The sequence below is a fragment of the Schistocerca nitens genome, chromosome 5, assembly GCF_023898315.1.
Source record: "Schistocerca nitens isolate TAMUIC-IGC-003100 chromosome 5, iqSchNite1.1, whole genome shotgun sequence".
NCBI lineage: Eukaryota > Metazoa > Arthropoda > Insecta > Orthoptera > Acrididae > Schistocerca > Schistocerca nitens.
The window spans coordinates 769,837,011-769,850,751 of record NC_064618.1 but is presented as its reverse complement, the minus strand read 5'-3'; the positions used below and the strand labels follow the sequence as shown (position 1 = coordinate 769,850,751).

At 44.1% G+C, this 13,741-nt stretch overlaps 1 protein-coding gene across 1 annotated transcript in view; it reads right to left on the bottom strand.

The window, feature by feature from the left end:
- Positions 1–13,741, bottom strand: part of LOC126260710 (hemicentin-2) — a 695,733-nt gene that overhangs the window by 109,672 nt on the left and 572,320 nt on the right. Inside the window, exon 7 of the mRNA XM_049958047.1 lies at positions 7,659–7,803. Within this exon, the coding sequence (XP_049814004.1) occupies positions 7,659–7,803 (145 nt within the window). The remainder of the gene's footprint in view (positions 1–7,658; positions 7,804–13,741) is intronic.

Here is a 13,741-nt window from a genome sequence, read left to right as displayed (position 1 = left end):
ATTTTAATGGCCAGTTGTGTATTTAGCACTTACGTAACAAAAGGCTTGATTCATTTCAGTAATTAAGAAGCAAGTGATACCGCTGGACAAAGGGACTGATTGCAGAGGAACCATCTGATGAACGGTGATGTAGGCATGTACCAAAGAGTATGAAGCGTATTAAAATTCACACAGGACCGATTACGAGGAACACGACGGAAAATTAAAAAATTAGATATCGTATGAATGACGGCCGACAGTCAATCTTCCCATGCACTTTTCCGTGTTAAAAGAAAGGGTGAAATAGTAGTGGAGGCAGCCAGGGACTTGCAAAGTATCCTGCCTTCGGTATGTGTCGGGGTACCCTTGAGTAATGTGGATTCGACCCATAGATGTCACGAGAGGCGAAACTGCTAGTATAAACTCTAAGTGGAGGTATTGCGTTACGAGTGCAGACGTACTAAAAGCAGAACGAGTGGGTCAGGAGAACTGTCTTCGAACGTAGACTAGTCATTGGGTGTCACCTGAGTAACAGACCAATGAGACAAATTTCAGCCCTTCTAAAGCTGCCTAAGAGCAGTGCAGCAGATGTGATTCTGAAGTGGAAACGCGAAGGAAGGACCAAAGTTGCATCAAGACCAGTCAGACCTCGTGTACTGACGGACAGGGACCGTCGTGCACTGCCAACGACGATTGCATAAAATCGCATGAAATCAGCGGAAAGAATCAGACGTCAGATTGAGTTAAAAAGAATAGGGTACAATGGCCCATGTGTCGATGTGTACCGAAGATGTGGTGTTATGGCACAGGGTATTTTTCGGGGTTTCTGCGTGGTCTCCTTATTGGGCTTAAGTAAACAGTAAATGCGGAAGAATTGGAACACATGTACAGCACGGCGTGCTACGTACAGCTTCGGAAAACTGCGAGAAAAATAGTTGTTTGTATCAGAATAACAATGCAACCGGTCAAAGCAGCATTTGTGAGGCGATGGTCTGTCGACATTCCTGAAATGGATTGGGCTGCCCAGAGTCGCGACCTCAGCCGAACTGAAAACCTTTGAAATGAGTTTTTACGCCAGTTCCCCTCCAGACCCCAGCGTCTCTAATCACTGCTTTCTGTGGTTTCAGCTGCTGAGGTAGAACGGGATGCCACTACTCTACATACATTTATACACCTCACTGAAAGTGTTATAGGACAGCCGGATTGGAAGGCAGTGGGCGTGAAAGAATCATTTGGAAGATCTTAAGTAATAAGTCTATTATTGGCCACTTTTGCCTTCTAAAGGATCACATAGTCAGGCCTAGGGAGACGAGAATGAGCCAGAGCGTAGTCAGGGGTGAACCGTAGTTCACAGGATTAAGGAAAAGCGGTGTCTGGAAAGACAAAGTCCGCGGTTCCGCAGCACCAGGAAAGACAGGAGATGTTGACTGCTACAGGGTGCGCGATCGAGAGAGCGAGGCAAGGTGGCGGGCAGCCGGGTACAACCAACACGGCCACGTGGCTTCCTCCGCCCTGATTGGTCAGAAGCCGAGAAACCCGCGGGGGTGGCATTGAAATTTCCAGAGCGTGGCCTCATCAGCGTCGCATAGACAGCGTTACTTCGTCATTGCATGAGGGAAACGCATGATTGAGATGCGAACTGACTTGGTGGGATGGAAAAATTACAGGCAGCTGACACTGCCAGCTACGGCTTGAGAAGAAAGTGACTTTTAAATGTGAATAAAAAGTAAAATAAAATCCCCCACTATCGGTCTATTTTCTGGCTCATCCTTACAGTGTCACTAGAAGAGTTCAATCAGCCATAAACACTTAGGGTGGTCACACCTCATTTTAATGTCCACTGATAGGTGTCTGTATATTTTTCGACCAAATAGTGTAAATAACAAACTACTTAAAGGTATAAAGTTAGTTAATTTCGTCTTAAAAGATGTTCACTGTGCAGGACCAAATATTTTTAGTAATTTACCAACAGCTACAAAAGTTTTGCTGCTAACAAAATTTAGTTAAAGAGGAGCCAAAATTCTTTTATTGATGTTCAGTTCCTTCCGCTGTTTTGATGAAATTGTTATTAATATAATAAATAATGTGTCACTTAGAGTCCGACTTCTGCATATCTTCCGTGAAGTAGTGTGTTCAATTTAAGTAAGTGTTGTAAAAAGCTTACCGTTTGATGACACGTGACTGTTAATAAGACATACCTTACTTAGCTTATGCACATTATGCACCTTACGCACGTTCACATGTTGGCGACAAGTTTTTTGTTGAATCTTAAATGAGAATACATTACAGATTTTTAAACTTACTCCGTATCCATGAGGGCCACTTCACATAAGGTCTGTGGAAAGAAATATGGGACATTATTCTTTTTCTTTAATAATGTAATGTATATTACTATTTTTAACATTTGCTGCATCGTAGAGGAATTTCTCTAATGGACCCAGGAAACAGAAAGTACGTCTGATCTCATGTAATTTATTCCTGATCAAAAATCTATCTTTTACTATGGATTGTTGTTGTTGTAGGTGTTTGTGATATAAAATCGCTGTGTAAGAATTTTTCATCATATAAGTGTGTCGATTTTCCGTTTGTTTTAGATCTCATTCCGGTCCATATGCATGTTTCAAAAACATTTTCGGTATGACAAAAAACTAGCCTCTTACATAATTAGTTAAAACGAAATAACATCGTTGCACAAAGCAACTGACTACCGCACTAACCTCTAATTAACACTGGCGTCTAAATGCACATTCAGCGTGTTCCATCATCTTTTTAGCTTGTATGTAGGAGAGCAGTACTTAAAAACCAACAATGTTGTGGATATAGATTGATGACACATTCGTAGTTTGGCTTCACAGCAACGATAAATTAAGGCGTTTATAAAAATATGAAGCTTACCACGTAATATAAGTTGAATAACTGCTTACCAGTTTTGGATCTATTAATTACTCTTAGACTGAGAAGGGTGGGTTAAGAATATATGTGCCGTAAGCTCATTCATACCGTTCTTGGGACATGTTTTGTCAAAACTTGAAAGAGTAATGAAGAAGTAAAAGTGGATGTGACCTTTCGACCACCGACCAAGACTGCGACTGGTATTTATAACGTTTCTATGTAGTTCGGAAAAAATTACATACGAATAACAATACAAACCGTACACAAAAATGAAACGAACACCAGAGACACACCAGCGTTCTGAAGCCTGACAGATCTTCCGATGATAAACCTTACGTTACTACTGGACATTCCATAGATTACAGCAAAGTCAAGATACTGGCCATGACATAATCCAGTTGCTATTCTGTTGTCAAGGAACTGATGGCATTACAATCAGTAGACAATCCATTTAACAGAGCAGAAAGATTCCAGTTCGATGAAAGATGAAAAACACTCGTCTATGCTCTCTGAGTAATTATTGTTCTGAGTCTTTATTGGCTGACATCCTAACACATAACTTGTACAACGCCTGACAAAGAAATTTAGGAACCCAGAAGACATGGTCCGATGTTAGTATATAACGGACAGTCAAATTAAAAAAAAAAGAAAAAAAATAAGCAAAGGGTTTATTATTTCAAAGCCAACAGCCTTGCTGCAGTAGTTCCACCACTTCCCCCCAGAGCACCGAAATTAAGCGCTGTCGGGCTGGGCTATCACTTGGATGAGTGACCATCTTGTCTTCCGAGTGCTGTTGGCAAAAGAGGTGCACTCAGACCTTATGAGGCAACCTGATGAGCTACTTGATTAAGAAGTAGCGGCTCTCATCTCATAAACTGACATGCGGCAGGCAGAGTGGTGTGCTGGCCACGTGCCCCTACATATACGCATCCAGTGACGCCTGTGGTCTGAGGAAGAAATGGCGGCCGGTCGGTACAGCTGGACATTCCAAAGCCTATTCATATGGTGTTATTATTTCAAAAGCAATTGAAATAACATTTATCCCACTATGACAGAAGACCGTCAGTGCCATCACTGAAAACTGTTTTCGGCTGTCTACGAAACAACACTCCTGGAAATGGAAAAAAGAACACATTGACACCGGTGTGTCAGACCCACCATACTTGCTCCGGACACTGCGAGAGGGCTCTACAAGCAATGATCACACGCACGGCACAGCGGACACACCAGGAACCGCGCTGTTGGCCGTCGAATGGCGCTAGCTGCGCAGCATTTGTGCACCGCCGCCGTCAGTGTCAGCCAGTTTGCCGTGGCATACGGAGCTCCATCGCAGTCTTTAACACTGGTAGCATGCCGCGACAGCGTGGACGTGAACCGTATGTGCAGTTGACGAACTTTGAGCGAGGGCGTATAGTGGGCATGCGGGAGGCCGGGTGGACGTACCGCCGAATTGCTCAACACGTGGGGCGTGAGGTCTCCACAGTACATCGATGTTGTCGCCAGTGGTCGGCGGAAGGTGCACGTGCCCGTCGACCTGGGACCGGACCGCAGCGACGCACGGATGCACGCCAAGACCGTAGGATCCTACGCAGTGCCGTAGGGGACCGCACCGCCACTTCCCAGCAAATTATGGACACTGTTGCTCCTGGGGTACCGGCGAGGACCATTCGCAACCGTCTCCATGAAGCTGGGCTACGGTCCCGCACACCGTTAGGCCGTCTTCCGCTCACGCCCCAACATCGTGCAGCCCGCCCCGCCACCAGTGGTGTCGCGACAGGCGTGAATGGAGGGACGAATGGAGACGTGTCGTCTTCAGCGATGAGAGTCGCTTCTGCCTTGGTGCCAATGATGGTCGTATGCGTGTTTGGCGCCGTGCAGGTGAGCGCCACAATCAGGACTGCATACGACCGAGGCACACAGGGCCAACACCCGGCATCATGGTGTGGGGAGCGATCTCCTACACTGGCCGTACACCACTGGTGATCGTCGAGGGGACACTGAATAGTGCACGGTACATCCAAACCGTCATCGAACCCATCGTTCTTCCATTCCTAGACCGGCAAGGGAACTTGCTGTTCCAACAGGACAATGCACGTCCGCATGTATCCCGTGCCACCTAACGTGCTCTAGAAGGTGTAAGTCAACTACCCTGGCCAGCTAGATCTCCGGATCTGTCCCCCATTGAGCATGTTTGGGACTGGATGAAGCGTCGTCTCACGCGGTCTGCACGTCCAGCACGAACGCTGGTCCAACTGAGGCGCCAGGTGGAAATGGCATGGCAAGCCGTTCCACAGGACTACATCCAGCATCTCTACGACCGTCTCCATGGGAGAATAGCAGCCTGCATTGCTGCGAAAGGTGGATATACACTGTACTAGTGCCGACATTGTGCATGCTCTGTTGCCTGTGTCTATGTGCCTGTGGTTCTGTCAGTGTGATCATGTGATGTATCTGACCCCAGGAATGTGTCAATAAAGTTTCCCCTTCCTGGGACAATGAATTCACGGTGCTCTTATTTCAATTTCCAGGAGTGTATGATTATGACCTGGCGTGCACCTCATCATGAAACGCAAATCGACGGCCACGAATGACTTTCTTCAGGGCTTCAAAAATATGGAAATCACATGGGGGAGAAATGGGGAGTATATTGAAGATGTTAAGGACTTTCGAGTGAAACTTCTGCGGCGTACTCGGAACACCCTTGGCAAAATGTGGGGTCGGACGAAGAGGTGTGCGTCTGAGTACGATCATGGTTCCGTGGACAACGGAAAACAGGCATTGACCGTTTTGTCTCACAGTGGAATAATTGTATTTACAGTTATGGCAATTACTTTTGAAATAATAAACAGTTTACTTACTTTTTTCTGTCACTCTTGTTTCCATTCGACTTCCTCTTATAGCTTTGTACACTTACACACCATCAGCGAATATGCAAATTATAAATTTTGAAATTCTCTGCGATAAGTGAAATGGCCACCAGTATTAATAAGTGATGTTACCAGGCCTGGTAGTGATATATGTGTCGTGAAAGGGATCGTACGTCAACTGATCACTTCGAACGACACAGAGATGTCTCGTATTCATGTGAGACAGCGTTATCAACCGCTGAGAAAGTTTGAAAGGGACCTTACTGAAGTCTCCTTTTCACCACATGCTCGGATCGTGCAGAATCCAGATTTGTTGGGCATTCGGATGTGATTTTGGCCCATTGTTAGTCTGCAGCGCAATGTGAGGACAGGCACACTTTTCGTCAAGGTTCCGGCCGACCACATCTGACAACCACAACACAGGGTCGCTATTTTGTGCAACAACCACATCGTGACCCATTCTCATCTGCGCCTGCTATCCGAGGACAAGTAATGGACTCCTTGCAACATTCTTTGTCATCCAGGAGCATTGGTGGGAGACTAGAAGCGTAGTCAGTCGTTAAGACCACAACAGGAACGGCTGGGTTTGGAGTAGTGACCGGGAAGCACGGACTACTGACGAACAGCGTCGCATTGTGTACTTCCCCGAATGACCATCATCTGCAAATATGGATGCGACCTGGTGGCCATCTTCGAATGGTTTGGAGAGGAACAGCGGTATTACTCCTGGCATCGCGGTGTGGGGCGGCATCGGGTATGCCTTCAGGTCACGGCTGGTAGTAATTGAGGAAAGCATGACAGCAAAATGGTACGTCACAGACATCTTACATCATCATGAGATATAATTCTTCCGAGAGTATGGTGGTGGCGTTTTCCAACAGGACAGTGGTGGACGACACGCACCACATATCTGTATAAAGTATCGGCATTGTGGTCAAGTACTGCTGTCCTAGATACATACATAGATGATGGAACTTGTTGAATATGTTTAGACACCCATGTTCATTAGAGATAGTGCAGTAATAAGTCGCTTTGTGCAGGAATATTAATTAGTATTAATTAATAAGGTAAGAGGCCACATTTCTGCTACACCGAAAATGATTTTACACTGAAGCATATGAACTGGAATGAGAGCTAAAAACAATTGGAAATCGACAAATAATGCGAATAAAAATGTTTACACAGCGATTTTATATCACAAGCGGCCACATACAGACGTAAAAAATCTATAGTAAAAGAGAGATGTTTGGCCAGAAATAAATTACATTTTGTGCTCCTGCGGCGAGAACCCCAGATTTGTCCACGACAGAATTTGTGTAGGACCAGCTCGAACGCTAACTCCGTCCCAGTGCCCGTATTCATGATGTCAATGAAGCACAGCTTTAACGAGAAGAAGATTCAACGGCTTTATGAGTCTGTTCCCAATGAAATCATGCATTGCAGACCAGTAGGCCGTGGAATATAATTCCGATAAATTGACTCACACTGCCAAGTCCTCTGTAAATTTCATGCGTCATTATGAACACTGAAATAACATCACACATCCACTCAACTTAAGGCGTTTCATTATGTTTCCTCCTGCACTTCAGGCAATGCGATTAAATAATTAAGGGCGTAATGCATAGGTACTGTAAATCCGCTGTGTCGGACGCATCAAGTTTACCTACCTCTTGTGTCGTCTGAATTGTTTTTCGCACATGCATATTTACTCCTGTATCATTCCATGAAGTGGTTTTTAAATGAGTCACAAATTAACTTTCGAAATTGGAGTACGATTACGAGCCGAAATATGGAAAGAAGCGGTTAAGCAGTCTCGAACGATGCCAATAAAGTGATTGAATGTTGTGTCCGCCGGGAAAGGCATGCAGAGCAGTTGGAGCGTGGTCGGAGAGCGCACAGTGGCCGGCGCCGGCCGCTTACAGTGTATCTGCAGCTGCGCGCCGTCCTCGAGGGCGTCGCCGCCCACGGCGGTGTTCTCGGCTCGGCACGACAGGTGGCGCCCCGCGTCCTCCTTGCTCGCCACCCACGACAGCGTGCTCGTCGTCGTGTTGCCGTCGTTCGACGTCTGCAGCACACACACACACACGATGCAGTATCAGCAGGGAGCAAGTAGTAAAGCACTGTGTTTAGAAGTGCAAAGGTAGCGTCACGTAACGTGGCAACCAGACACTATAGCTACAAAGGGATACATACGTTGGCGACGTGATGTATCTAGAGGATACTGTACATAGGAACACGTGATTATTTCTGCTTGTGCGGAATTTGTAATAATTTCGCGTTCTCCACTTTTACACTACTGGCCATTAATATTGCTACAACAAGAAGAAATGCAGATGATAAACGGGTATTCATTGGACAAATATATTACACTAGAACTGACATGTGATTACATTTTCACGCGATTTGGGTGCATAGATCCTGAGAAATCAGTACCCAGAACAACCATCTCTGGCCGTAATAACGGCCTTGATACGCCTGGTCATTAAATCAAACAGAGCTTGGATGGCGTGTACAGGTACAGCTGCCCATGCAGCTTCCACAGGATACCACAGTTCATCAAGAGTAGTGACCGGCGTATTGTGACGAGCCAGTTGCTCGGCCACCATTGAGCAGACGTTTTCAGTTGGTGAGATATCTGGAGAATGTGCTGGCCAGGGCAGCAGTCGAACATTTTTTGTATCGAGAAAGGCCCATACATGACCTGCAACATGCGTTCGTGCATTATCTTGCTGAAATGTAGGTTTTCGCAGAGATCGAATGAAGGCTAGAGCCACGTGTCGTAACACATCTGGAATGTAACGTCCACTGTTCAGAGTGCCGTCAACGCGAACAAGAGGTGACCGAGACGTGTAACCAATAGCACTCCATACCATCACGCCGGGTGATACGCCACTATGGCGATGACGAATACACGCTTCCAATGTGCGTTCACTGCGATGGCGTCAAACACGGAAGCGACCATCATGATGCTGTAAACAGAAACTGGATTCATCCGAAAAAATGACGTTTTGCCATTCGTGCACCCACGTTCGTCGTTGAGTACACCGGCGCAGGCGCTCCTGTCTGTGATGCAGCGCCAACGGTAACCGCAGCCATGGTCTCCGAGCTGATAGTCCATGCTGCTGCAAACGTCGTTGAACTGTTCGTGCAGATGGTTGTTGTCTTGCAAACGTCCCCATCTGTTGACTCAGGGATCAAGACGTGGCTGCACGATTCGTTACAGCCATGCGGATAAGATGCCTGTCATCTCGATTGCTATGATACGAGGCCGTTGGGATTCAGCACGGCGTTCCGTATTACCCTCCTAAAGTTACAGTCATTGGATCTGGACCAACGCGAGCAGCAATGTCGCGATACGATAAACCGCAATCGCGATAGGCTGCAATCCGACCTTTATCAAAGTCGGAAACGTGATGGTACGCATTTCTCTTCCTTACAGGAGGCATCACAACAACGTATCACTAGGCAACACCGGTCAACTGCTGTTTGTGTATGAGAAATCGGTTGGAAACTTTCCTCGTGTCAGCACATTCTAAGTGTCGCCACGGGCGCCAAACTTGTGTGAATGCTCTGAAATGCTAATCATTTGCATATCACAGCATCTTCTTTTTGTCGGTTAAATTTCGCGTCTGTAGCACGTCATCTTCGTGGTGTAGCAATTTTAATGGCCAGTAGTGTATGTACGGTATGAGCAAATTATTTTTTTTTCTTTCTCATATAATATCTTTGGATGTTTTTAAAATTGTATAGTTTTATTTAAATAATTTTCTGTACAACGACCAATATGTGCAAACGATATGTTTTGTTTAAAGTCATTGTTTGCTGTAATGTAAACTACTGACCTACACTTAGGGTTCTTAGTTATTTCGTATGTAAAAGGTGGTGTGGTTCCCCTCGGGAACGGAACTTTGTTGCGCGCGCAAAATGTGGTTGGCATGGATGGAAAGGTGGAAGGGAGAGTCAGTCGGGGATGAGCTACTGGACCACCAACAGCTCACGAAAAGGTTGTCAATTGTGCTGGTGCCGAGAGGGGCCTTTTGTGCCGTTTTCAATGTGCCAACGCCTCAGATAGATGCAGTAACTAGCTGTAGTTACGTTGGAATTGATATCTATCATCACCACCAAGAAATGACAGAGTCTAGTAATTCTACTTGCAAATCCACCTACCAACAGGCACTCGCCACCACATTGCGCAATCACTATAATGGAACAGAAGAACTATAGTAATGGACAGTGAAGGATCAGCTCATAGGATGTTATAGTGTACTGAAATATAAGGTAAATTATAAGTGAACTGTTGTACCTACCGTGATTTATCCTCAGTCACATATCCACTTAGGGTCCCTCCCGCGCTAAAGTGCTTACCGAGTGTCCTTTATTGAAAGCGTATTAAAATTAATATGGCAATAGAGTGTGATAAAATTAATATTGTTTGTTGAAAGGATCTTACAAATATTCCAATTTTGTGTTTCGCTGCAGTAAAGGTTCAGAACTGCAACTGTGGAGAGTTACATGTTCATGCTTGCTAAGTGCTTGTTTCATTACTGTAATGAAAGTGCTTATTAATAGTGTAACAGGATCCACAGTTTGCCTATTGTGCTAAGCTAAATAACGATTAATAGAAAGACCACTATCTATGATAACAGTAACTTCTTTTATTCAAAGTCCAGTGATAAAGTGTTTGTTAGTGAAATACATTTAACTTTCATTCTAAATAGAAAAGTATTTAGCTGATAGAGACTTAACCTACGCACAGTTCATAATTTTGCAGTGAACTATATTTACAATTTTTTGTCAGATAGGAAAATGTCAGAAAAGCAGTGCTGAACCTATGTCCAATTCATGATTCTACAGTGAATATTAATAGTAATGTTATTGAGACCATTCAGTTTGAATAAGCCCTAAAGGTAATAGTGTGTATCGCTATCTGTTATATTTATGCACCTTAACGTGAACATATACCGGTGCCAGAGTTCATTGCACTCTCGTGTGACAAAAGTATAGGCTGTGTTTGCCCACTTATTTTCAGTTTCTTGAACAAGAATGTTACTCATTATTATGCCTAATTAGGCTGGCGACCGTTTTTATTATCGTTTTGGCGCTGTCGATAGGTAAATTATTGTTTGTTACTGTTAAAGTATTTACGTAATTCTGACTTTCACTTCCGATAAGCCACCTGCGTTAGGTGTATCACGGTCAACACAACTAAATTTCTTTCAGAGGATAACACTGCACTGTTGCTTTCTACCATAATTGCTTTAACATTATAGTACGTTATATGATCTGCCTCCTACTTAAAGGTCATGGTATAGTAGCAGTGGAAGTGTTATAACGTAACGAGGCACGAGGCAACCAGACACCATAACTACAAAGAGATACGTGTGTAGGCAACGTGTTGTACCTAGAGGAACTGTACCTAGGAACACGTGATTGTTTTCCGTTTGTGCGGAATTTGTAATTACTTCGCGTTCTCCACTTTTAAATGCTATATCATATGCTGTACTAAAGCTATATGGTGGATATTGTTAATTTTTAAGCTAAAGAATTTTAGAGAATGTCAAATCAATCACCTTTCACCCGTCACCGGGCTACCACTTTCGGCGATATATTATGCCATCATCAGGCTCCTGACCGACGTGTAGGAAGATTCCGACCTCGATTCAGGTCAAAATAGAGGACGGAACCGAGGTCGGAATCTTCCTACAAGTCCGTTAGGGGGGCTGAAGATGGCGTAACGTATCGCCGAAACTGGTAGCCCAGTAAATAATCGTTTGGAAATAAGACGGCTGAGAGGTGTTTGATTTGACATTCTGTTCTGAACAGCCGAATCCCGCAACTGTCTCTGAAAAGATGGACATACATAGAAGGAACTGTGTGAATAAAGTGCTGTCCAGGGTGCCTCTCTTAAGACTGGTCAGGCGTCATTTCTTTCGTAGTTTGGCAGATATATACAGTTTCGTTTTTGCGATGTGCAGCTAGAGTCAACCCAAACAAATCCTGCTCATCGTGTCTTTCGTAAGACGGCCATTGTCGACGACATGGATCGGTTTATCGAATGTATTAACGGGTATAATGAAAACGCGAATAATAAACAGAATCCCAGCAGCGACTGAGTAGCGCGGTAGCTGTCAGCGTGGGCTACGGCGGTGCTGTCGTTGCTAGAATACTGATTGTTCTTCGTGTTTTACTGTCCCCGTTAATACACTTCGAAAAATCGAATATTACAGTAGAGTCATTTAGGAGCGCTCCATAGAACAGGCACGTAAAATTCCAATTTGAAGCTCATGTTGTTTGATGCGGGAAAAATCGACGCATCACGTTGACGCTGGCCGTCGTATGAAAGAGACGATGAGCAGGATGTGTTTGGGTGGACTCTAACTGCACATCGCAAAAACGAAACTGCATATATCTACCAAACTACCAGAGAAAATGCCCCTGACAGTTCGTAGCAGAGACACCGTATCAAGCATTTTACTCACCTAAAATTCTTTACCTCAACAATTAATAATATCTTCCAAATGTCTTTAACACAGTATATGATAAAACATTTAAAAGTGTAGAACGCGAGATAATTACAATGCTGCATAAAACAAACCACATATCTAATAACCCCAGTAAGTGACGGAGACTGTTTATGGTGGTCTCTGACATTGCTCTAGATTAATCTGAGTCCGCTCTGAGAATCAACACGTAAAATTTCGATTTAAAAATCATTTTATTAGTAGCGGGAAAGGGACCTACGCTTTACGACGACACCGGATGCCGCATGAAAGACATGGCGAAAAGAATTTGTTTGTGCTGACTACAGCAGCACATTGGAAGCACGATAAAGCAAATACGTATATACGGAAACAGCAGAGAAAACGCAACTGACGGCTCTGAGACACCCGTTGTATCTTTAGAATTGTTGTATGAAATGTGGACAGTTAAACGTACTTCGCTGGTCGCGCATCATCTTGTACGTAGGAGAAAACGGAGGTCTTTTACCAATGAACATGTTAAACTTGCAAATAAACTGCGTTTATTTAATATCTTGATAATTTTACCTGCCTTGATAATGGAAATTCGTTGCAGTTTTCACAACTTCTGTTTCAAAGTATATTCAAGTTACCAGTGGGTTTTGAAAAAGCTCCTGCTTAAATTCATTTCATTTATTGTATAATGGAATGTAGGTCAGTGATAAAGTAACGAAGAGTTCATTAAATACGTAACTGACAGGACTGCAACGCTTTTAATTTCAATAGAATAATTTTTCCTCGGTAAATGATCGTGTTGTACCTTGAAAAATGTTCTAATTTATGGGAAAACCTTACTTTTGCTAGGTAATTTTTCTAACTTTAGAAAAAGGCTGCGGCACATGAATAGAAGAAGCCGTCATTTGAAAATGGAATAAGAAAGCATATTAAACTCCTATGGGTAGACGCGAAAGTCTCAAAACTGTAACAAGGTACACCACTCTCAACTGCTGTGAAAAACAACGCATAGCTCCTAGGCACACTCATGGATCCTGGAAATGCAAACTAAAATAAATTAGGAAATGCATTTCCCGGTCCCAAAATCATTCCACTCTCCACTCATTCCAAGGATCCCTCCAAATTGATCTCAACAAATTCAGCACTCTGTGCTACCAGTGGGACATTTTTATGAATCATGCAAGAGACACTCCCTCCGCAATAAACCTAAGAAGACTGTTTAGTTGCAATAGCATGAACATTCTTCCATTACAACCAACACACCATACGGCGCACAGTCATACTCTTACAGACGTAATCGCAACGAAACAGACTGACAAAGTAAGAGATGTTGGTCAAACATCGGCCCCTGGCCTCTCAGCACATGAAGTAATATTCCTGGCCTACTCTGTGCAGCCCCCAAGGATCAAATCGCGTTACATAACTTGTAGGAACATGAAACGTATTGACCTTGACGCTCTAACAGCCGATTGATCAGAAATCTCATGGCATCAAATAATCAGAAAACCCACAATCGACGGCAAAATTATA